We start from the raw sequence: 27,022 nt of genomic DNA on the forward strand, positions 1-27,022 counted from the left end.
GTGGTGATTTCTCCAGGTAGCAGACAGCCCTGTTCCCACTGCAGTGGCCAGGCTTGGTATTATAGGCAAAGTTCTCATTAAAATTATTATGAATTTTGCCTGTAATACCATGTCTCACCACTGCAGTTTGAACAGGGCTGTCTGCTTCCTGCAGAAATCAGCTCAGTACACAAGCACACCAGCCCAGAGAGCGTCTGATCAGAGATGGTCCCAGGTGATCTATTTGTGGCCTATGCTAAGGAAACCCCCTCAATAGCTTACAACTGGACAACCTCTTTTAGGATGGGAGAATAGCATGCAGATTTATTGATATGTGGTCTCACCATTGCAACGGCTGATCTATATTCTTTGTCTATGGCAGATGCAGAACTTAATATATCATGGATAAAAAAAAAAAAAACTATCCCACCATGACAGATTGATTGTAGAGAAGTAACAGCACTGAGTTCTAGCAGTCAGAACGTCTCCTTCACAAGAGAGAAACAGAAGACAACTTTAGTGTCACTTCACTTCATTAAAATGAACATTTTGTAACAGTTTCCAGTGTATGATGCAGCAATTATGGGTAAGGAGTATACAGATGAGTGTACAGCATGTTATAATATAGCATATGCTGGAATTTAAGTGCACGGACATACTTTGTAAGTACTTCTAGATTTTCTATAGGTATTAACTTGGTGCCCATCTTAATATGGGCAATAAGAAAACAAAAACTCATTAAATCAACAGCTGCTTTCACACTACAGAGACAGCGGCGTGATAACAGCGAGAGTCTTTAAAATGTGTAAAATCTGTACAAAATTACAGACGCTTACGGTGTTGTATGAGAACAGACTGCTTGGCAAAGCCTGTAATATAACCCATCAACACAAGTAACAGTCAACATGAGAGGTAGGGGGCGCGATTCACAGGGGTTCATTGCAAAAGCCTCTACCCATCTAGACAAGAGAAGAGACATATTACCGAATACAGCCAAGATAAATGTAAGGGTCCGTTTACACTAAACGATATATTCTTTGAACGTGCCAAGGATGTTGGATGTCATTCGGGCAGATACATTGTTGGCTCGTTCAAATGAGAAGTCGTTCAGTCGTTCACATTCACTGTATAAGTGATAAGAACAACTGAACGATCAGAATTTAAACCAAAGGATTAGAGAACGGGCCAACAATGATTTTTATGCCAGCATAACATGAACTAAAAGCGAACGTTTTATCATTTGTCGTTGGCTGCGTTTACACGGAACAATTATCGTTCATTTTCACTCGCTGGTACTTGGCTGGAACTTAACATCACGATCTGTGGGACCGACAAATCCCTTTGTAGACCCGACTGATCCTGCTCCAGTTTATCCAGTTGTCCCCATTGGTCGGCTTTACTAGTTCTCCTTGAGGTTCACATCATACATTAAGGGTAGTTTGTTTTTAATTTTTAAGCAGCAACTTCTGGTGCAAATCCGAGAATGGGGGCTAAGTGTTGGCTCGTGATGTCCGACATCCACCAGATCTCTGGCTACGATGTATCTTCATGTGTTTGGACAGATGGTCACTGCGGGCAAACTTCTTGTCACATATAGTACACTGGTACGGTTTTACTCCAGAGTGCGATCTCTTGTGTCTTGAAAGCTCATCAGAACGGGAAAACCTACAGAGCAGAAAAAACAAAAAAAAGAAAAAAGTTGATAGATACTGTACCACCTGATAACACAGCCTTCCACAGCTACCAATCACAGAGCAACTTACGTTTTCAAGAGTGCAATACAAAGTGACAGCAGAGTTGTGATAGGTTGCTGTGGGCAAGAGTCAGTTTTCATTATGATAGTTGAGAGAGCAGCGCCATAAACTGCAGAATACAGAGCAGCAGATTGACTAGGGCCGTATTCACATGGGCGATTGCAACCCAGTAGTTTTTCACATGCATTTTTTTTTTTTAAAGCGTGTGAAAAACCAAGGCAATATAGTTGCAAGTTACAAGGTGGCATAAATTAAAAAAAGAAGGCTTTGAGTTTTTACGTGTGGTGCCAAGTTGGTTAAGTGTTGGACACACAAGATGGAGCGGTTCGGCTAGGGTGAGCAGTTTTCTTGCTCCCTGAACAAAACAGGTAAATGGAATCACCTAACTGAGGTGAACGAGGCTGTAAATCTGTTACAAAGATTCGTAGCATCATTACTCAAAGGAAAGTGCGGTGAGGGTAAGAACTGTCTGCTGGGGCCAACTTGGATATGACAAGCCTAAAGTATCACCCAATGACTGCCTGTTCCCAGGATCGAGCGTCCCATGTATCGTTTAGATGTGGACTCTTAGGTCCCAACTAATCAATCATAGGAGGTTGCTGCATTTTAAAAGACATATGCTCACCTCCACTAGCCAACAGACCTAAGACCTCAGATCCAGACCTCACTGGGGTCACTCCTTACATGGATCCCAAATATACCGCCTATATATGCATCACGTATCTTAGGTATACCATATTATGAAGATATTGTCTAGGGGATATCACTAAGGTACCATTTGCTGACATGTAGAGTACCACGCCAGCATGTAATATACTGTGTGCTGCCCTACTGGGTCCAGACATATAACCAATATGTCATTAAAGGGATTTTGTCCTAAAAAAAATTATATATATCACCTATTCCTCCACAGGTAGTCTTCTTATGGCCTTTTCTCCTCCCTGAGCTTCTGCAGTGCCCGGGTCATATCTCCTCTAGATTGGCCGGTTTGTTAGGAAGTTGCCATTCCTCACATTCTTCTTCCTGCAGATCAGTGAAGGTCATGTCCCTGTGACGTAGCTTTCACTGGCTAGGAAGGAATGCTGATCTACTGCAGAGACAGCGGGCATGTACAGTTTCTGCAATAGCTCGGCATTCCGTGCTAGGTTGTGAACTGTGAGGTAGCGAACATTGCCGGACAGGAAGAAGACAGCCTGTGGATGTACGTAACGTTACAGGAAGCAGAATAATCGGCCAGCTGGAGGTGAGGTGACCCCTGGGACTGCAGGAGACTGGAGAAGATAGGGGAGGTGAAAAAAAAAAAATAGCAACACCTAGTAGGCATTACCACGATCGTAACGACCCAAACAATGAAAATGTTTTGTCATTTAAATCACACAGGTGAGCGGCTACACCCCCCCAATAAAAAAAAAAAAAAAACCAAAAACTTAGAAATTGCCATTTTTCTTTTGTTTGCCTCACAAAAAAAACGTATAAAAAGAATTCCAGAACTCACATTGGTATTTCAAAATCGTACCAAGGAAAGCCTTTCCACAACCAACAAGGCCTCACAGAGCTCTGCTGCCAGAAAAATAAAATGGCTCTCGGTCTTAGGCCCCCTGCACATGGGCAGAAATTCCATGGCAAGATTTCCCTCAGAATTTCCGCCCGTGCCCGTTGCCATAGGATTGCATTAGATAATGCTATCCTATGCAGACAGCCGCGATTTGATTGCACGAAAACACGCGCAGAAAACAAACCGTGGCATGTCCTATTTCTGTGCGGGTCTCGCAAAGGCCCACACAGAAACGTCACTAGTGACATGCTGGCTCGGCTCTGCGCAGCACATGCGCCCGCTGGACACATAGCAGAGCAAGAATACACCAGGAGCAGGTGAGCCGCAGTGGTCACTGCAGGGGCACGGGTCGGATCCTGCTGCGAGAATTCACGCAGTGGGATCTAACCCGGCCATCTGCAGGAGGCCGGCAGGGGTCACAGCTGGATTCCGCTACGGGAACCTGCATGCAGAATCTGGATTGTTCATGTGAGCCCGGACTTGGTATCGAAGTCATTGGCTGATCCAGATAAGAACGTTATCAGGTTATTTTTACTGAATGGTGAACACTGTAAAAACAAAACCCAGAAACAATGGTGGAATTTCTGGACATTTTTCCATCTCCTCCACAAACAAATGCAATAAGTCCTACAACACATTATATGGACCCTGGTGTGCCGTTAAAATATACAACTTGTCCCCCCAAAAACAGGGTACTTGTGCCAGAGAAGTCCTTAGTGTGCTTTTGATCCTAGGAAATGGAAAGCTCATTCCTGGTGTCAAAATTTCAAACACGACCAACTACTTTCCAGACAATAACAGTCCATCAGTGGTCGGCTTACGTGATTATCCGTTAACCACTTAGTGACAAGACCACGTTTTACTTTAAGGACCAAGCAATCATCATGACACTGCAAGAGCTATAACTCATTGACATGGCTGTATAAGAGCTTGTTTTTTTGTGACGTGTATTTTTAAACGGCTCCACTCTGTGGTACATATATTGTGTTTTGGTTTTTTTATTTAATTTTTTTATTTATCTTTTGGTGCATGAGGAAAACAATTTCTCAGGAATTTTATAATTTTTTTGGGTGGGTGGAAAGGATTTATGGCATTTACCATTCGGTAAAAATAACATAACTTACTTCTCTGGATCAGCACAATTACTGTGATACCAAGTTTATACAGATTTTTATTTATTGCTACTTTTGCACAATAAAAAAAACAAACAAAAAACAAACAAAAAAAACCAAAACACATTTTTAAAAGGAAAAAAAAAAAAACAAAGAAAACAAAAACCATTTAAATCTGCATTGCGGCATTCCAAGACCCATAACATTCTTACTTTTTAGGCAGGAGCTGTGCAAGATCTTGTTTTTTTTGCCGGAAGATTTACAGCTTTTATCGCTGGCATTTTGAGGTACATGTGACATGTGGATTGCTTTCTATTGGGTTTTTTGGGAGGCAAACAAAAGAAAAAACAGCAATTCTGGAGTTTTTAAAAAAAATTTTTTACGGCGTTCACTATCTAAATGTTTTCATTGACATAACAAACGCTATAATATCTGTTATGTGTTGCTTTTTAAACGTTACTTTGTCATTTTGTCCATTTAAAAAGGGGTATTGTGGGGAAAGATACTAAATTTAAAATAAACTTTAACGCCATTTTTAGTCCCTGAAGTGGACTTCAAGATGTGATAGTTTGATTGCTAGGATAGTACACTGCATTAATTACGTAGTGCATTCTACTAAGCCTATGGTAGCAGCCTATTAGATTGTGTGGGAGGTGGGGGTCTAATAAACAGAGTTAGGCTTCATACCCTCGGCTGGGTCGGAATCAGACCCTGTGCCCCGGCATTGACCCGTGTACCTGTCAGTTGTCTTCTCTCTCTGCTTTGCTGATGTGCTGGCTGGCGTGACGCCATACATGCACAGTGCAGGCTGGCGTGACGCCATACATGCGCAGTGCAGAGTGTTGCGCCAGCAATGACGCGGATCCGCCACAACTCGAAGCGGGACGGATGGCTTCCATTGACTGCAATGAAAGCCTCCTGTGTGAGCCTTGCACTAGAATAGGATTTCCCCCCACGAGCGGAAAATTGCAGTTTATTTCTGCTTGAAGGCATGGAAAAACATTTTGCTTAGCATGTCCTATGGGCAGTATTTGTTGCAGGATCCAGAGGCGAACGCTCGCTCCGGATCCCGAAGTGCAAGTACGGCCATGGGCATTTGGCCGTACATGGCAAGCATGAAGGCCTTTGTAAGGCTTCCAGCTGCCATGCCATGTACCTTGCAATCATACTGTGGGGGGCCAATAGGTAACAGGATCCCCCTCCCTCTGCTGCAGTTGCTATTGATTCTTGCATGGAAGGGGTTAAACTGCCAGGGTCTGAGGTTTCTCCATTCCTGGCAGATAGAGCAGGATCCTGGCTGTCAGTAGTCAGCCAAGCCACCACCTTAAAAAGATGTATGTGCAGATTTAAAGCCCATTAGTGAGGTCAGTAAAAAGGTGTATACGTGGTCCCTAGGGAGTTTCTCCAGAGAAATCATTTTGATTTTATTCAGCCATTTGCATCAACTTTAATCTTTTGCGAATGGGAACCTTAACAGTTTGGGACGAGTCACAGTGGAGCCACGCTCTGTAAAATGTGAAGTGTCACATCGTGGAGGAGGGCCCAAGTACTAACTTGACGGAGCACCTCTGCAAGGTTTACATGAGATATTTAAGTTTTATATTTCCAGCCCTTTCCATATCTAGGAATGAAACCCAGGATCTTCCTATAATCTGCAAATCTTGGAAACTACTTACCAAGTGAATTTTGTTTATTTGTAATTAAAACCTTATGAAAATTTTTCATACCTCCATCCACACTCTGGCCACGTACAAACATAAGGCTTCTCCCCGGTGTGTCGCCGGAAGTGGGCTTTAAGATGTGAGCTTTTGGTGTACATCTTGTTGCAGCCAGGGTGACTGCACTTGTGCACTCTGATCACAGCAGGAGCACCCTTCTGAATTTTCTGCTGTCCCTCACTGACAAACACTCCTCCTAATGTCAATGGTCGGACAGCCACTGGTAGAGGAGCGATTCGTACATACTTTTGGTCCCCAGGTGAAGTAGGCCCTGGGAGTGGTGCCAGTGCCAGGCTTTGCCCTTGTACACTGATAACAAGCTGTGTGAGCCGGACAACACCTGTAGAGCTCTGTGCCAACGAAGAAGCACCAGATGCTGGTTGGATTTGAAGGATGACCGGAATACTGCTTGCCGTGCAAGGCGGACTGGCTGGAGTGTCCGGCGTTAGCAGAGTTGATACATTCTCAGTCGCTTGACTTGTATCGGTGTCTGAAGTCTGCTCATTTGTCATGCAGTTCTGAACCCATGTTCCAGACATGGGCTGCTTCTCAACCAGTTCTTCTCGGATAAGATCCATATTTTCCTTTAAAAACTCCTCAATTTCTTCTAGTGTTGGACTGAAGTCCCTAGAGATCTGGGCACAAAAGTCTGGGAGCTTTAATGGTGTCATTGGAGTAGCTTCCTTTGGCTCCTCCACAGCCTTTACCAGCTGTGATAGTAGAATTCCTTCCACTTCTTTAAGGCCACCTTCATCTACACCCTTCTTCTGTATGGAGACAGAACTGTTCTGAAGCTGTTCTACCAGAGACAGAGAGGAAGGGCTGGCATCATCCTGCAGAAGGGTCAGCGTTGATTCGTCTCCAGACTGCGACACAGTGATGGTTTGCCCACACGGAGAAGTGGCATTAGACAGAAGATCGGAGGCAGAAAGTGGTTCATTGCAAAGCAAAGAAACCATTTTACAGGTCAATTACCCCCCACACGGTTTGCCAAGTTGAAGGGGTGTGTGTGAAGGGGTGTGTGTGAAGGGGATTGCCAGAAGATAATCCTTAAGTGGTGTTTAAAATACGATGACTTCAAATGATCTGTAGACGAAGAAAAAAAAAGGGAATTAAACAAAGTTATATATAAAGATAAAAAGGCTTAATGTCCACTAGCGGTAAAGGCTACTATGGCTTTCAGAGAATACACTGACAATACCACACTGGAATACCTTGAAGGCAGTTTTTTTTCGAGCTTCCAAGTTTATTTTTCCTTGAATAGAGCTACGAGAGGTTTCAATGGTAACATTTTGGGGTACATACCACTGAGTCTCCAGAAAAAATAAATAAATAAATAACCCACACGCATCAATTTTAGTTTGCAGGCTCAAAGGTGCCAAATTCCAGGTGTTGCATAATTCAGGGAGTAAGAAGAAAAGAGACATCAGGAAAAAAGTTCACAGGCCTTTACCATTATTTCTGTCCCTATAAACCCTTTCAGGAAATGGTTCGCCATTTTGATATATAATTTGTATAGTCTCGGATTACAGGGCAGACATGGTGACAGTTTAGGTTGACATGGGTCATTTTTTTCTTTATTCTGTAATTTAAAAAAAACAAAAACAAAAACAAAAAATAAAAAACTTATTTTTGTAACTTTTTTTTTTAATGAATCACGGTTTTCCACAGTTTTTGGGGCATTAATACGACCCCCAGTTACAGGGCAATACACCCCCCTATAGTGACTATTTGTAAATTTGTCTGAAACTGTGAGGGAATCAAGGAACACAGACTTTTAGACACGTCGGTCAGAAACACATTCATAAATAAGGGCCAAACAGTTTTATTAATCCGAAACTGCTTGTTTTCTCTAGGGTTCGTGATCAGCGGGCTAAACATGGCTGCCATCACCTTCCTACTCACAAACCAGTCTTGGCATGCAGAGTACACAGACAGGTTATGTGATGTCATCAGCCCATGGAGCGCTGCCAAAGTGGCTGCTCACTTCCTCACAGTGTTCCACCTTCAGCCAACAACACAGGGACAGAACAGATGACAGTTCTGCAGATGTACTGCCACACAGGGCATTCCAATCTGGTGCCCTGGCATGCATTCTACTCCAGAACTAGATCAGAGAACGTGAAGGAGAAGCAGACTGAGCATGGCAGGAGTGTTTGTACTCAGTCTCTGTAGCCAACGGGAGAGATGCAAACCAGCTTTGGCTGAAGGCAAGAGTACTTCAAATAAACATAAATCCATACCTGGCAATGTCCACACTTCTAAGGAAATTCCAGTCAGAAAGATTATATCCAATGCCATTTCAACTGTTTCTACCAATTTGGATTCCCTAGACAACCAGGTAGGTCGAATTGGACAGAAAATTGGAGAATTTGCAGCACCCCATAACATAGTAGTGGACACTTATAACAGCCTTGAGAATGAAACTGCAACTTTAAAGACTAAAACAGATATGAAAGAAAGAAATTGCAGGAGTAATGTGAAATTTCGTGAGATATCAGAATTAATCCTACCATCTGTACTCATTCCTGATCTACAAAATCTCATCCAAAAAAAATCCAACCAAACTGCTCTTCTCTAGACTTGGTCATCAACTGAGCACATTGCCTTCCAAAGCCTAAAAACCTACTGGATAGCCAGAATCCACTTCTTCCCAGCAGAAGAGCAATTAATGCTGGCCTCCAGAAGACTAGCTACTCTCCCTGAGCATTTCCAGAACATTTCTCTATTTGGTGATCTTTCCCTCTGTGGTGTGGAAAAAGACCAAAGAAAGCCAACGTGGACATTTTATGTATGCAGGAGTCTTATTTCAAATCGGAGCAGGTTTATTGCATTGGTTTGCATTATAAACGACTCCACATTTACCATGGTCAATGTTTATGCACCCAACAGCTCCCAAAATTAATTTCTAAATTCAGTACTGAAAAAATAAGAAAGTAAAATACAGTGATACCTTGGGTTAAGAGTGCCTCAGCTTACAAGCTTTTTGACTTGAGAGCAGGCTCTCTCCCAAACTTTTGCTAAGATTTAAGAGCAAAAACTTAGGTTACAAGCATTGCTCTCAATGGGCCCGCTGCTGCTGCCGGTGGCCTCATTGATAGCAATGGCCTGCCGGCAACCCCTGCTGTGATTTTTGGGGAAGGGCTTTAAATATAAGCCCTTCCCTGAAAAATCATCCTTAGCGGTAGTAAGAAATATATACTCACCTGTCCGCTGCTGCCAGGGCTCAGACGTGTCTAGCTGCCTCTGTGTCCCTGCATTTTTAAACCCCGCCTGCTGAAAAGCTTCAGAACAGTGCAGGGAGAACAAGCGGCGGCTAGACGCGCCTAAGCCCCGGCAGACAGGCGAGAATATATTTTTTTTTTTACTACAGTGGAATGATTTTCAGGGAAGGGCTTATTTTTAAAGCCCTTTACCCGAAAATCACTGAGGGTGTACCGGTACCCTATTGCCTTTAATGGGGCAACGCCATCCCCATTGAAATCAGTGGGAGAGCTTCGCAATCCAAGACAGATTAATGGCTTTCCCATTCATTTCAATGGGGAAAATTGATTTGACTTACGAGCATTTTGTGTTAAGAGCTCCGTCACAGAATGACTTAAACTCTTAACCCAAGGCACCACTCACTGTATCTGGAAAACTCTTGCTATGCTGCGATTTCAACATCATACATGATGTCAAGTTAGACTCTACTTCCAAGTGCAGTAGACCTCAGCCTCAATTGGGCTCATGGCTTGTCAAACAGGACCAATATGTTATATGGCGGTGCTTGCATGCAACTGAAAGACCACACTTTCCATAACACATATGCGAAGATAGACCTGTTTCTCACCAATAAGTGGCTTATTCAGGAAATATTCTAATGTGACATTGGTTACATAATATGATCAGACCACGCACCAATAACTATCTGGTAAATTATCGCAATACCCTAACAACACTTATTTGGAGAGAAATAACTTTGTTTTACCTTTAAAACCTAAGATGCTTTAACTAAGCAGAGCAAAGTTGTTGTTTTTTTTTAATTTAATGAATTAAAGATTTTACTTTGGAACTCGCAGACAATTACCCAACGTTTACCGATTCAGTATGTGTCTCAGAAACGCAATCTTTTCTCCTTAGGGAGAGCACCTAGACTGTGAGTGAAGAGACTCAAAAGGCTATTAATGCTCCTCTGGGTAATATGCAAATAAGGAAGATGGAATACCACCTCCAAAAGTACAACCTATTGGAAGGCAGCTTTCCTTCAAGCCAAAGTTAGACTCTTTATACAAACCTTGTAACAAACCTTGTAACAATGACTGGGAATTAAAAGCAAAGCCAGACTCCATGTACAGACAGCTGTTTCAGGGTATTTGCCCTTTATCCGTGTACAGTAGGAGCCTGGCTTTGCTAGTAAGAGGCCTGGGACGGGGGTCAGAAACGCCATCTTTTCTCCTTAGGGAGAGCACCTAGACGGTGAGTTGGAGATCTGCTAAATGCTGATGAATAAAATTGCTACCTTGGAACAAAATAAATTACACCCTTTTTTAATCGACAAACTCTTAAAAGGGGTGGTCCCGCGCCGAAACGTTTTTTTTTTTTTTCAATCCCCCCCTCGTTCGGCGCGAGACAACCCCGATGCAGGGACTTAAAAAGAAAAAACGCACAGCGCTTACCTGAATCCCCGCGCGCCGGTGACTTCTTACTTACCGGTTGAAGATGGCCGCCGGGATCTTCTCCCTCGGTGGACCGCAGGGCTTCTGTGCGGTCCATTGCCGATTCCAGCCTCCTGATTGGCTGGAATCGGCACGTGACGGGGCGGAGCTACACGGAGTCGGCATCCTGCACGAGCGGCCCCATTGATAAAACAAGAAGACCCGGACTGCGCAAGCGCGGCTAATTTGGCCATTAGACGCCGAAAATTAGTCGGCTCCATGGAAACGAGGACGCTAGCAATGGAGCAGGTAAGTGAAAAACTTCTTATAACTTCTGTATGGCTCATAATTAATGCACAATGTACATTACAAAGTGCATTAATATGGCCATACAGAAGTGTATAGACCCACTTGCTGCCGCAGGACAAACCCTTTAAGAACCATTTTCTTTAGACTGAAAAATATACCCAAAAAAATTTAGAGTATCTTACTATAACTCTTACAATAAAGCCAGTAAAGTGATGGTAAACAGTGTTATAGGCTTAAGAAGCGAGGCAAGAATAATTAAATTAACAGTCATCTAAGTCTAAAATATTGCAACTCCTAGCTATAGCAGATGCATTTAGCAATTTACTCCAAACTTTATAACCTTGCTGTAGACCCTTTTATCAAACATCCCAACAAACCTCAACATGTGATTGTTCCCAGCAAGAGAAACCAAGTAATCTTGTAGATATGATACCTTTTAATGGCTGGTATCATATCTACCGTATATACCGGCGTATAAGGCGACGGGGCGTATAAGACGACCCCCCAACTGTCACCTTATACGCCGGTATTCAGTGGAGAAAAAAAAACAAATTTTATTACTCACCTCCCACGGCGTTCTGTCGCGCTCCGGCAGGATGTCGCTCGCTCCGGCAGGCTGTCGCTCGCTCCTCGTCCCCGGCGCAGCATAGCTTTCTGAATGTGGGGCTTGAAATCCCCGCTTCCAGAAAGCTAATACACACGCCGGCAGCCATGACATCATTGAATGGCTGTGATTGGCTAAAGCACACGTGGCTTCAGCCAATCACACTATTCAATGACATCATTGAATGGGTGTGATTGCTAACACGTGCGCCTTCAGCCAATCACAGCCATTCAATGATGTCATTGAATAGTGTGATTGGCTGAAGCCACGTGTGCTTTAGCCAATCACAGCCATTCAATGCTGTCATGGCTGCCGGCGTGTGTATTAGCTTTCTGGAAGCGGGGATTTCAAGCCCCGCATTCAGAAAGCTATGCTGCGGCGGGGACGAGGAGCGAGCGACAGCCTGCCGGAGCGAGCGACATCCTGCCGGAGCGAGCGACATCCTGCCGGAGCGCGACAGAACGCCGTGGGAGGTGAGTAATAAAATTTTTTTTTTTTACACTTTTTTTTTTTTGTATTACCGGCGCATAAGACGACCCCCGACTGCAGAGCAGATTTTTCGGGGTTCAAAAGTCGTCTTATACGCCGGTATATACGGTACAAGATTACTTGGTTTCTCTTGCTGAGAACAATCACATTTTGCTCTACTAGCTAAGGGCTTCAGCACACAGGCAGATTTGATTTACAGAATCTGGGGCCAGCGGCTGCCCCCGGATTCCGCAGCAAATACTGCCCATAGCCTCCTATGGAGAACTACTGTTTCCTACTCATGAGCGGAAATTTCTGCTTGTTGGAGGAAAAAAAAAATAAAATCACAGCATGCTCCATTCTGTGGGGATTTTCACATGGATGACTTCCATTGAAGTCAATAAAAGCAGTCCACCCCGAGGCCTTTCTGCAGTGAGTACTACAGAAGGGTCGTGGGATCCGTGTCATTGCCTAGTGACGGTGCGGCATAATCTGTATGCGCATGCACGCCGGCCTGTGCTCCCGCAGTACAGATAAAGAAGAATCCGTACAGGTAAGCAGGGTCACCGACTGGGCACAGGGTCAGATCCCGCAGGCTGTATCCGACCCTGTCATGTGCCGGAGGCCTAAGATAGTACCAAACTTTTTTCATCATACCAAATCTCAAACAATAGCCTTTCTAGGCTCGCCCCAGAACCACAATTGTTGAACAGTCCTATTACAGAGCAGGAAATATTAATTACCACGTTCTTTAAAATTTGGCAAAGCACCTGGTTGAGACTGATTTTTGAACAGGTAGTTCAAAATCACTCCGGGATATTTCAACCCCACACTTAGATAAAGTATTCAATTCAGCTATTGAAAGAGGGCATCTCCCAGGAAAAAATTTAAAAGCCACAATAATCACCCTTCCTAAACCTGGCAAAACACCCGATATACTGAGCAACTTCTGCCCCATTTCCCTCCTGAACTCAGATCTTAAACTCTATACCAAGGTCATTGCCAACAGACTGTCCTCTATACTGCCAAACTAGATTAAAAAGACTAAGTTGGCTTTACTAAGGGGAGTCAGGCACCAGACGGTACTGGGAGAGAGTAGAGGTCTTACAAAGGTTACTTGGAGTATCTGTTTGAAACACTAGCAAAGTTTGGCTTCACAAGCCCAATACTCAGCTATTAAGGCCCTTTAAACATGCTCATCTACCTTCATATTGGTCAATAGTATCTCCTCTAAAACATTTTCTATATCAAATAGAACCTGACAAAGCTGCCTCCTATCACCTCTAATTTTCTCTATTGTTATTGTGCTATTAGCCGAAGCAATCTGTAATAACAGTTGTGAGAGGTTTTAATACTCTCCAATCCACTGTCTGACCTCTGAAGACATTATGATTTAAGGCTGTACAGCTCCGATGTTGGAAGACATCCGTCGGGGTTCTCTTACTGTATACTGCCAGCCTCTCTGCTGTCGGAGCCTATCCAATGTGTCACCTCATGCAGTACTGGCTTTAGCCAGCATATAGTGCCATTGTACAACAGTAGAAAAAAAGTAAGACTCCTAGGAAAACCAGAGTACAAATTGGATTGGAAAGGGTTAAAATAGGCCCCCAGGTTCACAAAGTTAGCCTATTCGCTAATGATGTCTTCAACACCAATCCATAAACTTCTCTTCCTGGAATAATTCAGACCTTAAAAGAATTTGGTTGCTTTTCCTATTATAAGGTTAAAGCCACCAAATCCCAAATTATGGTAATCAACCTACGAAAAAGGCTTACGTAACACTTAATTTCCAACTACCCATTTCAGTGGAGACCCAAATCAATCCCACAAGACCTCATGTCCACAGCAAAGATAGGCTCGACGCGTTTCCCTATCCCTTTCAACTAAGGAACTGGTGGTCAAATTGCAAATCCACCAAAAAACCATTTTATCACCTAGATACTTTTTTCTTCACCTACCCTGGTGCTGACTGGTCCACAGTAAAAGGACTATAAATGAACTGATGGTATACATACCTTTTGCTCCTGAGGAACTATCCAAAAATCGGATAGGGAAACGCGTCGAGCCTATCTTTGAGCATGAATTTATTCTTTAAACACTACTACATGGCATGACGGCAAGCTGTGAGCCTGCATACTCCTACTTGCCGTACGCCGGGCCAATCTTGGCCACACACTGGTAGATTCAATACTACCAAGGTACAAAGAGCTTGTTTCTGTGGGTTCTGGTTCACAGTAATATCTATATACACCATAACCAGACCCAGAAACAATAACTCTATATACGAACAATTATTGTGGTATCATTGGGGATTCACTATATGACTACATATTTATATAGGTGTCCTGTCACCAATCGCCTAAGGGTATATATACACCCTGTCTGAGGAGATTCTAACATGATCTGTGTATCTAGACCTGACGTGCTCTACACCATCTACCCTTAAAACAAATCGTGCCTGTATTAATACCTATATATATTCCTTTATATACTACAAGGGATGAATATACTTACCCCTTTGTACTATCGAGGTGCTGAATCCCCCATCTAATTCCAAACCAGGAAACCAGGGTTCTTTCTTTGGTTTTTTTTTTTTCCCTGTTCCGTCTTGATCTGTGTGTTGTTTTTGTCAGTGTAAACCAATGTCTTTTAAAATAATTTAATAAACGTTATTAATTTTTATCTATATCTGTGAAGGGTTATTACCAAGATGGTATTACACCACTGTGAGCAATTCCATGATTTTCTCTAATGCGTCTCCCAGGTGCTGGAGGAATTGTTGTCACTTGGGTTCTTTATTGCACATCTTTTCGAGCGCTCATTCTTCACACTGCTAACCCAACTCTACCCCATCTTAAATCGACAAAGACATGTTTAGCACTTTTATTGGTGGGCGTGAACTTGGTTTGGAGCAGTTCTAGAACGGCTGCATGCTGGCCGCTCTGTGATTGAAACTGGAAGTCTAACAACATTCCTAGAATTGGAAATATTACACACATGGGGTCTTAGAGTTGTGCATGAAGAAAAAAATGCTAGCAATGCAAAAGGGAAACACAAAACTATTCTTCTCCATGTGGAACACGTGGCTTCACAGATTTCCCCTTCCATTTAGAAGAAATATATTCATCTACTCATGATAAATTAGTCAGAAGCAAAATCGTTGATGGTTTCGCTGTATGCTTCAATATTCTGCCCACTGGCAAGCCCTTGTTTGAATGTTTATCCTCCTTTATTGCATATTGATCACCAAGTGCATCTACTTGCTTATGTACACCTTCCATTAATCTTCCTGCTAATTTTGGCAGAATATTCTGTCCCGAATAATCCGTCCCATATATGACTTCAGGCAGGAGTTTAAGGAACCTTTCACACGAGATAGAATATTTTGCAACAGTGTTGCGGAATATGCCGTCCCCGAAATTTTGCAACCCAATCTGCACGGCTAACTGTGGATGTTGACGCAGAAGTGCTGGAAGGATTCTGACATTTTCAATTCTGTACCAAAATCTGCACATTAGTATTCCGCAGGAGGGCATAATGCTCAACTCTGTTGCAGAATATTCTGTCCCGTGTGAAAGGGCTCTTAAGCAATAGCATTCAGCTATATAAAAGGTCTCTACTAGAAGGGAAAGCTTTGCATGTAGGTATACAGCAGTCAGGTGTCTGGTTACAGTTTTTTAACCATATTCATTATGATCTTCAGCTTGGCGACGTGTTGCATAACTACAGAACGCAACTTGTTGCATCTTGCATGTTTGAGAAGCAAGATATCGCTGAACTGAAATAACCTCAAAACTGGAAATATTTAAGACAAGATCACAAGTAAGAATAGTCTGTTCTGCCAGTTTGTAACCTGCATGGGTTCAGCACATCAACAGTTATCCAACATCCTGGAACTGAGGGCAGTGGCTACATAAATGTGTGCTCAAAGAACTACAGCCAATTAACCCTTGCGATAAAACATATACACCCATCAGCTGCCTTACAGCAGATACCGGCACAGTTGACCCAATTTTGGAGTAGTGAGATCAATCGATCGCCCACCCAGGGAAGAAGCATGCTGGGAAAAAAAACAATCGGGTATGTTCACATGTGGCGTTAATGCTGTGGAATTTCTGCATTTAAAATCTGCAGTACAGTGAATTAACAAAACCTCATGCACATGGTGTGGAGAAAAACCCGCAATGGAGTTGCCATATGCTGCAGTCATTTTATGCTGCGGATTATCATGAGATTTCACCACTCCAAATGAAGTAGAAGTCAGAAATTAGCCTTGTAACTTGCAGATTTTTGTGCCAATTTGCATGAAAACCCAGTGTTTTCTGCTTCGGAAAACATGCGGTACGGTCACACAAGACATATTCATGGTGGAATTTCCGCAGTGGCAAAACGTGCATCTAACAGTGCAGATTTTGCTGCGGATTTAACGCTTTGAAATGCAAGGGGTGAAAGCTACATTCAAATCCACAACAAACCATCGACATGCTGCTGATTTTAAAACGGCAGCGAATGTATTGCAGTTTATAATGTACAGATCTCCCCTGCTCTCCCCCGCCGGCACTCGATTCTTTTCTTCCGAGCAGGCAGGTACTCGCTAAGGACAATGCTCGCTCGAGTAATTGTCCTTAGCGAGTATGCTCGCTCATTTCTATTAATTTGTCGATGCACAAGCATACAATGAACAGTGATGTCATTAAAACCACTGATAGGTGACATAAATAATATGTTGTGACAACAGAGTCTGTCAGTGGGTGGGATTCAGTCCTTGAAGCGAATGTGTTGAAAGCAGGAAAAATGGGCAAGTAAGGATCTGAGCGACTTTGACAAGGGCCAAATTGCGTTTGCTAGATGACAGGGTCAGAGTTTGTTGAAAACATCAGGTTTTATGGGACGTTTCCAATATGCAGTTGTTAGAACCTACCAAAAGTCACCCAAGGCAGACAACCAGCGACCCCGCAGCAGGGTCATGGGCGCCAAGGGCTCAATGATGTGCATTGAAAGTGAAGGCTAGCCTGCTTGACGTGATGCCACAGAAGAGTTACTGTAGCACAAATTGCTAAAAAACAGTTAACGGGGGTTGCACCAAGATTGCAAATTATCTCCTATCCACAATACAGGGAATAACTTGCTGATCGGTGGAAATCTCACTGCTAAGACCCCCATCAAGCCTAAGAACAGGGGTCCTGTGTACTTCATCCTCCTCACTGCAGGTTTACTGCACCTCCTGCAGTGAGGTGAAGACTGAATGACCAGCACTCCATTCACTTTCAGTGGAGCTCCTGAGATACCCCAGCGGTACCCCCACAGGTATTTTGGTAATCCCCATTGAAATTAATGGAGCGCTGACCACACATGTCAGTATGAAGGGAGGGCTGGTCAAATGTCACTGTGGGGAGAGAAGCAATCCCACAGTGACAGGCAGAACGGAATACAGGAGTCCTGTTCTGCAGAAAGGCGGGGGTCTCAACAGCGAGATCCTGACTGAACAAGTTATCCGCTATCCTATGGATAAGAGATAACGTGCAATCTTGGTACACCCCTTTAATGTTGCCCATGATAAAAAGGAATCATAAACATGAAGTGTATCGCCATGGACCAGAAAGCCCATGCTGACCCTGGGCCAGCACCAAAACGGCTTATAACGGCCAGTTGAGCATCAGAATTGGATCCCAGAGCAATGGAAAAAGGTGGCCTGATCTGATGATTCATCTTCGGCCAGATACGCGAGTGTCACTTACCTGGTGAAGAGATGGCATCAGGATGCACTATGAGAAGAAGCCAAGATGGCAGAGGCAATGCGATGTTCATATTAATGTTACATTGACACGTACCATCGACCTAAACATAATTGCAGACCATGTTCACTCCTACATGGCAGCGGTATTCTCTAATGGTGGTGGCTTCTTCCAGCAGGATAATGCACCCTACCACACTGTACAATTGTTCAGGAATGGTTTGCAGAACATGACAAAGATTTCAAGGTGATGACTTGGCCTCCAAATCTCAATCCGATGGAGCACCTGTGGAATGTGCTGGAAAACCATGTCCAATTCATGGGAGCCCAACCTCACAGCTTACAGGACTTAAAGGATCTGCTGCCAACATCTTCGTGCCAGATGCCACAGTGCACCTTCAGAGCGAGGCATCCAAGTCTCGATGGGTCAGAGCTGTCTTGGCAGCACAAGATGACTGACACAATTTGACAGGTCGTTTTAAGGTTACGTCTGACTGTGTATATGATTATCTGTAAATTGACGTCTACATGCCTCTATAGACAAGCACAACCGTTACTGGACTGACAGATTATACAACAACGGAGTTCATCAAGTCTAGCAGCAGGTAATCCTGTCGGAAGTTCACACAGAAGTAGTTTATTATGTGTTTTTAGTTTCACGCTATTAATAATATGCAAGTTATAGACGTTACATTTTATATTTTAACCACATAAACCACATCTAAGACCATAGAGCTAATACATCTCAAAATAAGTCGTCAGCCCCACGCACAGCCCAGTATCATTATGGCCAAGTGCCCTCACAGCGTTTATGTTCATGTAGCAGCTCCACTCACATTGCAACAACACGCAGATACAAAGTAGCCAATATGAGTATCTCCTGGGTAGGACTCGCTAGAAAGTGACACCCAATAAAACTAACATTTACGCTTCTTGCACTGCAGCGATAGTGAGATATTTGCAACGTGACTAGTGAGATCCGCAATGGAGAGAAATGCTACATTACAGACTGGGGAAAATAGAAGGGTGGGGTTATTTTTTTCTCCCACGTTTTCAGACCTTTTGTAATCTTTACGTGGAACCCTTGTAGACCGAAGACCCAAAACTAGGGCTGGCTGTACATGACCAAGTGTGTGCACCTCAGCACTACAGTTTTGCGCACTGAACAAGCCTTTTGTGCGCAAGCATCGGCCTATTTTACTATACTTTTTCTGCCCACTGGGCATTCTCATTTGCGCGCAGCAAACAAATGCACTGAGCTAATTACTTCCAGACGTGTTCTTTTTCCAGCAGAATTACACAGCGTATCAAGCATCTCCTTGTGCATTGCACGTACATTTGTGCCCCTCGTTGACTTCTATGGGGGACTTTGCTGTGTAAACATGCAGAAAGAGCATGTTCCATTTTTTGCGCGACCAAAGTGCACATACAATATATGTAAATGTGAAGGAACCCATAGACATCAATGCATTCTATTCATTGCGTGAACAAATTGTGCGCATGCAAATACGCCCGTGTGAAGCCGGCCTGAGAACCCATGTTTTATGAGTAAGTTGTACTGGAGAGCAGCTGCAACCCCTACAGCTGCACCACCGTTTGCATCAATCACATCAAGCAGTCAAGGTTAATGCCGTCAAGTCGTAGCATAGAATGCAAGATGAAATGTGACACTGATGATGGGAGTCATCTTTTTAGCAGAGCTAAAATAAAACCAAATTGCAGGGTAATCGGCTGGACTGGATGGTCACGTGTCTGCTTTCAGCCTTACATAATGTTACCGTGTTTTAAACATCTATATATTTAGTTTGCAAATAGTAAATCTCACCGTTCATTTCTAGTAGGAGCTTTAACCCCTTAGTGACAAGCCCATTTTTTGATTTAAGGACCCAGTGATTGTTATCCTGATATTGCAAGAACAATCGCTCATTGGCCATATGAGGGCTTGTTTTTTGGGGGGACAAGTTGTACTTTTTACCGTAATGGCACTAATCTGGGCTACATACACTGTGTTGTAGAACTTGAGAAAGAGGTGAAAAAACCTCACAGAAATTCCGCCATTATTTTTAGTTGTTGTTCTTACAGCGGTCACCATTCAGTAAAAATAACCTGATAATTGTATTGTCTCATCTGCTATACCAAGTTTAAAGATTTTTTTTTTAGTTTTTGTACTACTTTTGCACAATGAAAACACAAAAAAAAAAGGGACAATTGAATCACCGCATTCCAAGATCGATAACGTTTTTATTTTTCTAGCAGTGGAGCTCTGTAAGGTCTTGTCTTATGCAAGAAGAATTGTGGTTTTTATTGGTACTATTTTGAGGAACATCAGCTCAGACTGGGCGAAAATGTGTTTATCTGGGTAAAGAACTGGCTCAGAGATAGAAGACAGAGGGTGGTAATAAAAGGTTCGTACTCTGATTGGGACACCATTACTAGTGGGGTGCCACAGGGTTCAGTATTAGGCCCCATTCTGTTCAATATATTTATCAATGACCTGATAGAGGGACGGCAGAGTAAAATATCAATATTTGCAGATGATACAAAATTATATGACAATTAATACAACAGAGGACAATGTACGGCTACAAATGGACCTAGATAAGCTGGGGGCTTGGGCAGAAAAATGTAAGGTTATGCACATGGGCAGGAGAAATGGATGTCACCAATATACACTAAATGGGGTACTGCTAGGGAAAAGTGATATGGAAAAAGACCTGGGGGTACTACTGGATTGTAGATTTAACTGGAGTAACCAATGCCAATCAGCTGCTGCAAAAGCTAATAAAGTCCTGGGGTACATTAAAAGAGGTATAGAGGCAAAGGACGAGAACCTTATTCTTCCACTATATAAGGCACTTGTCAGGCCCCACATGCAATACTGTGTACAGTTCTGGGCATCGGTGCTTGAGGGGGTTCAAAGAAGGGCAACTAAATTAATAAATGGAATTAGAGGACTGGAATACCCAGAGAGGCTATCAAAATTGGGATTATTTACCCTGGAAAAAAAGACGGCGAAGGGGTGACCAAATAACTATGTATAAATACATGAGGGGACAATACAAGGATCTCTCCCATGATCTGTTTATACCCAGGACTGCGAAAGTAACAAGAGGGCATCCGCTACATCTAGAAGAAAGCAGGTTTCATCACCAACACAGAAGGGGGTTCTTTACTGTAAGAGCAGTGAGACTGGAACTCTCTGCCTGAGGACGTGGTGATGGCAAAATCCATAGAAGAGTTTAAGAGGGGACTAAAGGTCTCTCTCTCAAGTGGAAAGATATTACAAGATATAGGCATTAGGTGACCAGCGGGGTTGTTGATCCGGGTCTTACAGACAGGTAGGAACTATCAGAGGTTGATTTAGAAATCATTCTGACTGCCATTAAGGAGTCAGGAATTAATTTTTTCCACGAAAGGGCTAATTGGCTTCTGCCTCTTGGGGTTTTTGCCTTCCTCTGGATCAACAAGGGGGTTGAAACAGGCTGAACTAGATGGACATTGTCTTCATTCAGCCTAACATACTATATTACTATGTGAATTTTGGGTTGCTTTTTATTGTGTTTTTTTAGGAGGCGGATATTATCGCAATTCTAGCATTTTTTTTTTTTATTTATTTTTACGACATTCACCATGTGCGATAAGTAACAAAATATTTCCGTTGTCTGGGTCATAACGAACACAGTAATACCCGTTATGTGTGGCTTTTTACATTTATTTTTGCTATTGTATCCATTTCAAAAGGTTTTTTGTAGGAAAGGGAAAAAATGCATATTTTTTAAAACTGGATTTATTTCTTCTTTATATTAAACTTTCTTTTAAGGGGACTTGAAGAAGCAATAGTTTGATTGCTACAATAGTACACTGCATTACTTATGAAGTGCATTCTACTAAACCTATATGACAGCAGCCTACAAGACTTTGCCAGAGCAGGGTCTAATAGGCTGAGTTACATGGCAGACATGGAGGCCTTTGTCTGGCTTCCGGTTGCCATGGGAACCCATTAGTACCCTGTGATTGCGCTTCAGGGTGTTGATATCCGACAGAAAGGGTTCCCCCTCCCCCTGTCATTTGCTTACATGGTGCAGTTATAATCGATTGTGGCATGTAAGGAGTTAAACTGCCAGGATCTGAGGTTTCTCCGTTCCTGGCAGTTAGAGCAGGAGCCTGGCTGTCAGTAGTCAGCCAAGCCACGGTCTTAAAAAGATGTATGGCAAATTAAAAGCCCATTAGTGAGGCAAGTAAAAAGATGCACTGGCTGAAACTGAGGGGTTAAAGGCAAAGTTTGGATGGCGAAACAGTGCTGATTGTGAGAACGGGCGACTAACTACGCAGTTTATGGTGCTGTGGGGATGTGATAGGTTTCTTTTGTAGACTGGGGTTCCATTGATTTCAATGAGAGCTGCACCTGCAATTACAAGCGCTGGCCTCTACACATGGGCCAGAGCAGCGGCTTCCAATCCGACCCCAATGTATCCTGGCACTGACAGCCAGCACTGCCTGGAAAACCCCTTTAAATAGTTTTTCAAGTTAACGTGTTAGAAGCAGGAAAAATGAGCACGTGCAAGGATCTGCGCCAGTTTGACAAGGGCCATTTGTGATGGCTAGATGACAGGGTCAAAGTCTCTAAAACAACAGGTCATGCGGTGGGTTTCTGGTATGCAGTGGTTAGTACCTACCAAAAGGGGTCCAAGGAAGGACATACGATGTACCGGGAGGCAGGGTCATGTGAGCCTAAGGTTCTGTCCACATGAATGTATCCAATTTCAGTGCATGAAAGAGGAACGATCTGATACATGCATAAGTCAATGTGACATCCGTATGCATCGCGTGTTTGTTTTTTTTGCACATACATGTGCAATTCTGGTGTCTTCCGCACATGCAAAAAGAAAATACGGAAAGTATAAAATCTGCAGAGTATCATGTTCTGAGAAATTCCTGCTGGGAAATAGTGTCCTGGCATTCATGTGAATGCCAGATCGATATGTACCACCTATTTACACATTGCTGCAGACCAATAACACCCCTTCATGGCAATGGTAACCCTAGAGGGAACCTACCTACAGCACCATAAACCAAGTGATGTTGGTCCCGCCCAGTTTATGGGACATCACAAGCAGTGCAGCCAATAACAGAGCTGTTTTTGGTTGCAGCAGCCTGTGATCTTCCGTAAACTGGCTGCAGCAGCCTGTAAACATGAAACCACAGGGGAGACCTGAAGCAGCGCCACAGGACACAGCGGGAGGGCGACTATACTCCTGTAGTTACTTCCCTGCATGAGAAAGCCCTTTTAGTTAAAGCTCACAATTCCCCACAACTCAGACAACTCCTTTAAGTGCTGTAGCTTACTGTAAATCAGTAGAGCGATGGAGAACTTCTGTTGGGGTACCTTTATATAGGGTTACTGTCGGGCTCTTAAACACCCAACGGCCGTCACAATGGCCGTCACTCCTGTGCTTTCACACAGGAGAGATAGTCGCCCAATAAATCAAGGTGGTACGCACCGAAATCTCTTCTGAACGCCGACCTCATTTAGATTAAACAGGCAGTCGTTCATAGATGAATGATTACCTGTTAATACGGGGCGGCAGTTGTTTCTGCTCGCACCTATGCACTTTACTGTATTTTTGTGCGCAACACACACACACACACACACAAAAATAATACGCAAGCACGCTCCCACTAATTTCAATGGGCAATAAAGTTAAATTAGTTTGATAAGTGCCATGTTCGTGCACAATACTAAAGAGAAATAGAACATGATGTGTATTTTTTTTTCACAAACAAGACACGTGCGCCAAATATGCTCATTGCGTGCTAATATTTTACATGCACAATAGACTTTGTGTGAATAAGCCCTAAGTTATGGAAGAAAAAACTCCAGCGTCAGCCCGGACTTCGTTAATTACTTCTATCTCTGTACATCTCTAAAATCCAGTGCATAGTACACTTCTCAGCAGGGCGAGTCGCTACGCAATTTGGAAATTACTTTCCTACATTGTGGCATCTCCTCCATTAATCCCACACGCCTTTTAAATCTACTACAAACATCACATGTTAAAAACGTTCAATCATAGATTAGCAAAGGAATAGCGCAATCTTTAACCCTTACAGCATTGCTTCTCAATCCACACGTGCTCAAATTTTGTAGCATTGTGACATCGCTACAAGACGCATGTATGTGAAGCCCAATGAGTTCTTCCAGGCTACAAAACATCTCATGTGAAAGAGCCCATCAGACACCACGGGCTTCACATACATGCGTTTTGTAGCGATGATTCATCACTCCAAAATCTTGAGATTTTGTAGTCCATGGGAGTCAGGCTTTAATCCGTTTAAATGCTACTTTTTAAAAGGGAACCCGTCACCCCCTCCCACACACAGATATCCGTGCCGCCTTCAGAGGGGGACACAAGTTTTATAAATTATGGTCATGTGGAAAAAACAAATAAAAGAAAATGTGCGCAGTCCACCCCCTTTCCCCCCGGATGTCTGAAATAAAGCGACTCCATGAAAGCTTCCTCCCCAACGGTGGAGCCCACCCTGCCACTAAATTAAATTATTGAGGTCAGTGATTGGCTGCTGCAGTCACTTGTGTATACAGAACGTCACCAATGCAGTCAAAGACTGGCAGTGCGCACTGGTGCGATGGCGCTGGATTGGCATGGCGGGTATGACCTAGTTTGCCATTTTTAACCATTGCCTGCCCTCTGTACATTTTTTTAAAGAGCTCAGAACACTCATATAATGCCAGCAAATAGTAACAATGGCGGTCCGTGGCAACGAGCCAGGGGGTTATTCAGCCTTCTAAAATTTAAAGCGTCATCCTCAGGATTAGCAATCAATATCTGATTGGTGGGGGTCTGTCGCGTGGGACCCCTGCCAATCAGCTGACTGACAGGACCGTGCCGCTCACGTGAGCACCGCAGCCTCTTCAGTGTTAACCTCTGAACACAATGGTGCTCATACCGTAAAACGCTGGATCAGCCCGGTTTCAGATGATCATATTGCAAAACATCTGTAATACGGATCTGTATTAGGGATGTGTTATAACTGACACTCCAGCTATAGGATATCAGTGTTTTATCAGTACTGGGCAAACGCTGATCCATATTTACCCAATCGGAAAATACAGAACTATTCTTTTCTCTCTATAAGACTCACTCTCCACCCCCCCTCCCCCCAAAGAGAGGGAAAAAAGTCTCTGCGTCCTATAAAGCGAACATGCCAAAATTCGTCACAATCGCCATTTTTTTGCACGGTCGCGAGTTTAACGTGCGTCCGTGATTTAGTTAGCGCAATCGCGTGTTAAACTTGTGATCGCAGGAACAAACGTGCGATCAGTTAGCAGTTTTCTCCCCTCCCACTGCCGCCCATACGTACCGCTGATTGGTGGTGAGCGCCGGCAGGAACTTCTGCTCCTTCCCCGCCTCCACCAAATGGCTTCTTCCCTTCCTCCTGCTGCACCTAAGCTCCGCTGTGACACAGAGCTCCAGTTTTTCAGACCTCTGCTGCTTCTTCTGCTCCTTCGCCCGGTACTATTCCTGGCGCTGTCCCATTTTTTCCCTATTTTCCCCCTATTGAGTGAAAAATACGGTAATACGGAGGCAAATGTGCAAAAAATAGGTCATGCTATATTTAAAAGAAAAAAAAGCAGCTGCATATAATCCAGCTGTGTGAATGGAGACAGATTTACATTAGCTCCGTATTGCGACCATCAAACATTGACCAAACATGGAGCTAAAATACGCTCATCTGAAAGTGATCTTATTGATAGCGGCCGTTGTGCGTACTGCAGACTTGTCCAATTCATGTCAATCCCGCAGTATTTAGAGCAGCCACCATCAGTAATACGGCGCTCTGCAGCACGAGCCTGCTCACATGTAAACATGGAAGATGGTGCGGCACCTCAATCGATCAGATGGAGGATCCTAATCCGCAGACCCACAGCAATCAGATATTGATGGATCATCCTGGAGGGCTGGCCATCAAGTTTAAAAGGTTGGGTCCCCTTTAACTCCCAGCATCAGTAATACAGAAGATTGCAAACATGAAGCTGGTGTCTCCCTTCTCCCCAGTATGTGGATAGAGTCCACTGAGGCTATCAGATACGACTGCATACGCCCAGCTGCCAATATGCCACTGCCTTGACCATGACTCAGGACTCGGGCGGTAGACGGAATTATAAAACTCATCATATGTTAGAGGCACTTTTTGCACTGCATCAACAACTTTTAATAGTGTCTGGAAAAGGCTGAAGGCGGTGTTCACACGGTGGTGCCTTGTTGTGGTTTTCAACCGCACTTTAAAAAAAAACTGTGGGTATTGTTACACACACATCTGGTTCATTTAACCCCTTAGTGACCAAGCCTCTTTGTGCCTTAATGAACAACTAATTTTTCTGATTTTTTTTCATCGTTGCATTACAGGAGTCATAATTTTCTAATTTTTCCATCGACAAAGACACATGAGGGCTTGTTATTTGTGGGACAAGCTGTGTTTTTTTTAATGCCATCAGGTTTTGGGTACATATAATGTGTTGGATAACTTAAAAAATATATATATAAGCTTCTTCTGCATTGTTGGGCTTCTCAGAAGAGACACAACAGCAGCAGGGGGGACACTGCTGGAATCCTTGTGGATCAGACAGAGGCTAAACGTCCAGAGTCCCGATGCCAAACCTGTAAGTGGCCTCCAAGCATCCATGTCCACTTCTACTACTGGTGTTATCTGATATGATAGAGGAGTCTTTGGGCCCGGTAGTGACTGCGACCTCTGCGCCCCCTATAGCCACGCCCCCTGTCCTGTGTCTGCAGCCAGCAGGGGTGCTGCTGTCACCCAGTCATGTGCGGACACACCCACCTGCTGGTGACAGGGCACAGGTGTCAGCTCACTCATACCCAGTGTCGCCCCCTACCAGCAGTACGGGGCCGCACACACACTGCACGGCAACTTTTCTCTCACACAAGTAAACTTTGCAGAACACAGAGCGCCGTAGCCGAGTCCTGTCTGCACGTCCGTACAGGCAGGGTCGCGGAGGCCGCGCTGGAGGGGCTCACCTGTCCTGCCGCGCGGTGCCCCCCGTGTTACCCGAGGGCCCGCATGGCGCTGCCGCAGCTCCTGTCTTCCATGCTGGCATTCAGCACTCACATGAC

The 27,022-nt window shown here is 43.8% G+C and overlaps 1 protein-coding gene across 2 annotated transcripts; it reads right to left on the reverse strand.

The window, feature by feature from the left end:
- Positions 1 to 277: 277 nt before the first annotated feature.
- On the reverse strand, positions 278 to 27,022 carry LOC136625725 (Krueppel-like factor 15). Of its 2 annotated transcripts, XM_066600175.1 has the most exons (4): positions 26,927 to 27,022; positions 25,251 to 25,444; positions 6,128 to 7,204; positions 278 to 1,644 (listed from the first exon to the last, which is right to left on the reverse strand). In XM_066600175.1, the coding sequence occupies exons 3-4, from the start codon at positions 7,075 to 7,077 to the stop codon at positions 1,470 to 1,472; spliced, it is 1,125 nt and encodes a 374-aa protein (XP_066456272.1). In that variant the 5' UTR covers positions 7,078 to 7,204; positions 25,251 to 25,444; positions 26,927 to 27,022; the 3' UTR covers positions 278 to 1,469. The 2 variants fall into 2 exon arrangements, with proteins under 2 accessions (XP_066456272.1, XP_066456271.1); XM_066600174.1 differs by lacking the exon at positions 25,251 to 25,444.

The sequence above is a fragment of the Eleutherodactylus coqui genome, chromosome 4 (genome assembly GCF_035609145.1).
Source record: "Eleutherodactylus coqui strain aEleCoq1 chromosome 4, aEleCoq1.hap1, whole genome shotgun sequence".
NCBI classification, from domain to species: domain Eukaryota; kingdom Metazoa; phylum Chordata; class Amphibia; order Anura; family Eleutherodactylidae; genus Eleutherodactylus; species Eleutherodactylus coqui.

Bases quoted from the DNA above. Each gene is read 5' to 3' on its own strand.
- LOC136625725 (XM_066600174.1), bottom strand. From the start codon at position 7,077: ATGGTTTCTTTGCTTTGCAATGAACCACTTTCTGCCTCCGATCTTCTG. The intron at 1,645-6,127 runs GTATGAAAAATT...TCTGCTCTGTAG, and splicing joins TGGCCAGAGTGTGGATGGAG to GTTTTCCCGTTCTGATGAGC.